The 3,111-nt window shown below is 42.7% G+C and overlaps 1 protein-coding gene across 1 annotated transcript; it reads right to left on the bottom strand.

Annotated features, from left to right (window-relative positions):
* Positions 1–950: 950 nt before the first annotated feature.
* Positions 951–2,480, bottom strand: LOC130998509 (uncharacterized). The gene is made up of 2 exons (XM_057923924.1): positions 1,734–2,480; positions 951–1,592 (listed from the first exon to the last, which is right to left on the bottom strand). Exons 1-2 carry the CDS (start codon positions 2,478–2,480, stop codon positions 951–953), a joined length of 1,389 nt encoding a protein of 462 aa, XP_057779907.1.
* Positions 2,481–3,111: the final 631 nt, after the last annotated feature.

The raw sequence follows: 3,111 nt of genomic DNA, 5'->3' as shown, positions 1-3,111 counted from the left end.
AACATTGATCAAAAACCAAGATGAAACCTTAGCTTCATTTGATCAAAATGAAGGTCGGCTGAAGGCCAAGACCTTCATTTAACCTGCCCAACACAATATACGAAGGTATATCAAAAACATGATAAATGTTGAACCAACAGATAATCAAAAACCAAGATAACATAAACTATGTTACCAAAAACAGGTGCTCATGCACCACAAAAAAAATTCACGATGTCCACGCATCAAACACATCACCAAAGAAACAATAATTGTTTTGGAACAAATACTGCCAACAAATTTCAGAAACACTACTCCCCCTTTTTTGTTGAAGAAGGAAAAGGTAGGAGTTTGGCGAAGACTTGTTCACAACATTCGACCCGGGCAAGCATGTCCTGTCCCATCTTGATCGTCCGATCCACCATCAACTGCACTTGTCTTTTGAGCTTGAGAAGATCCTCTCTGGCCTTGATGAGCTCTGCAACATCAAGATCAATCTCAACTTCTGAATCTCCAGCTGGTTCCTTGCCTTTACGAGATGTGGATGTTTCTCTAGTGAGATGTGCTTTGACAGAAATGATGTTGGAAACATCAAGTGCAACATCAGGAGCAGTCGCACGATCAACATCTTCGTCTTCACCATACATGTCAATCTCAGCTTCAGCAGAGTCAGCTTCATCATCAGGCTGAGGAGACAAAGTAGGACCAGCACGTGAAGGTTCGTAGGGGAGATCTTTGACACGATCAGAAGTGAGGAGGGTTTTGGAAAACTCAAGTAGATTCTTCTCTTCAACAAGCACAATTTCCTCTCTCTCCTTAAGTTTTTGCTGAACCAAGAGATTGTAGATGAGGCTTGGAAAGGGAAGCATACTTCCACCTGTGGATTTAAAGGCTGCACGAGAGATGTTAGCAAACACTTGCTCACCAAAGTTGAAAGCCAGAGGCTTACCAACTTTAAAGATAAATTCAGCTTATTCCTTGGTTAGAGCAGTAGTGTTTTTGCTTGGAAGCCAGTTGTAAACTGCAATCTTGTGAAGCACAGAATATTTCCAAGACAAAGTGGATGCAGCAAACTTCGAGGTCCAAGCCTTAAGTTTCCCTCCAGTCAACTCCCTAGTCATCTCATCATCATCAACCTCAACATCATCAGTGTTGGTATTCGCAGTGTAACATGCTTTGTTAATGGCAGATGGGGAGAAATCAAAGACCTTACCCCTAACAAAAACTTTCCCAAACTTAACAGATTTTGGGTCAAAAGCTTCTGTCATCAGATTAACATAGAACTCCCTAACAATCTCAGCATCATAGGGAAACACATTAACAACCGTACCCCACATACCCCTATCTTGCAAAAGGATATCAAGCTTATACTTTGAAAAGAAATCATCATCCGCACGTCTATCATTATGAAACTTCCTAGCAGCCAACACTTTGCGAGCATTCTTTGCTTCACGAGTGTAAAAACGAGTGGAGTACGACTTACTAACCTCAACCTCTGATTCAGAGGAGCTTCCAGAGCAGCTGATGCGAGGGGAGGTAGTAAGAGAGGCAGAAGATACCTTTCCGCTCTTTGAGTTGGGAGAATGTTCAACCTTTGGCTTGAGAACAGGAGGCTGTGATGTTGGATCAACATCACTATCTTCTCGGCTAGGAAGATTGAGAGTAGAAGGGATCACCCGTGTGGATTTTGACCTTGAGGACCGCCTGAGAGAGGCTACTCCAGCTTTACGTTTTCAGCTTTTCTTGTCAGGAACAAAGGTGTCAACATCAATCACATCTGTGCTTTCTTCTGGATCAACATCCTGACCAACATCAGGAATCTTTTCAGAGTCATCAACATCCATGGATGTGGGAATATCACCAGCAGCACATTCTTCTTCAGCAACAATAGAAGCTTTATCAACATCTGACCCCGGTTGTGAAGCAAGATCAAGCAGGGCCTCTTTGGCAATTTCCCCAATTCTCTCCATAGAGGTATCTTGAGAAGCATGCGCTGATTCCTCTTTTGAAGACGGAATTGACTCTTCGCTTGGAGTGGGAAGAGGAGTTTGATGTTGAGTAACACCGAAAGCTGGCTGTCCTGTGGATTTCTCCGAGGTCGCAAGAACAGTGAGGTTTGGTAGAGAAGTTTTCCCTTTCGTGAGATTTTTGTCAACTTTCGCAGAGGAACCAGGCGCCATTTTTGAATGAACACTCTCAAGGGGAGGAACAGTGGAGATCGGCTCAGGGTTGATGGGAGTTTCTACAATTTGCAAAGAGACAGGATCAACATCAGCCCCTACAGACGATTCAGTGGTACTTCTCTTCGGAGAGCCTTTTGGAGAAGGAGCTGGAGGAAAAGATCCTCCTGGGACTTCCACCGGAGTTTGAGAGGACGAGGGTTTGCCGGTTGATTCGGCCATCTGAGGGAGGGCGGAGAGATGTTTGGCTGCACTTTCCGGTGATCTGAAGTGTTGGATCAGACTCTTGATGAGAGATGAAAGATCAGGATTTTTGTCCATGACTTTTGAGCTTCAAAAGGAGATACTGCACAAATCTCGAAAGAAGGGTTTGTGAAATGAAAGGTAATAATGAACAATCAAAACAACCCCTTTATATACAAACGAGAAGAACCCAGCCAACATCAACCACTAAGCCACGAGATAAGAACAAATCCCATAAAAATCTCCCTCACAAAAACAAATCAAAATTCGAAAATCATATCACAAGAGATAAGGAGCGGCGGATCAAGCATCAGACGAACAAACCCTAGAAACACAAATAACTGATAAGATCACCAAGGAAAAAGATAAGGAGAGAGAACCAGAGAAGAGAAGGGAAATGCCTATTGAAACAAAACAGTAGAGCCAATGTTACATCAAATGTTAGTCCAACATTAGAAGACAATGTTATCCAACATCCGGAACAACAGACTATGATTCTTTCAGCAGAGGAAGAAAAAAAATTTAAACAAAACACTTTGAGATCTTAAAGCTCAACATCCATTTTCCCTGAGTGCATCGTCGCTGCGAACGCCGTGCCCCGAGTACTTAGATGAGAGAAAGGAGGATCCATTTATTTTCAGATGTTTTATGACCATTAAGCCTCACTCTTGTGCTACCGGTCTTATAACATCAATTTTTTTTTTATTCA

The sequence above is a fragment of the Salvia miltiorrhiza genome, chromosome 8 (assembly GCF_028751815.1).
Source record: "Salvia miltiorrhiza cultivar Shanhuang (shh) chromosome 8, IMPLAD_Smil_shh, whole genome shotgun sequence".
Taxonomy (NCBI): domain Eukaryota; kingdom Viridiplantae; phylum Streptophyta; class Magnoliopsida; order Lamiales; family Lamiaceae; genus Salvia; species Salvia miltiorrhiza.
Note: the sequence above shows the minus strand (reverse complement) of the source record. Positions and strands in the feature narration are given on the sequence as shown.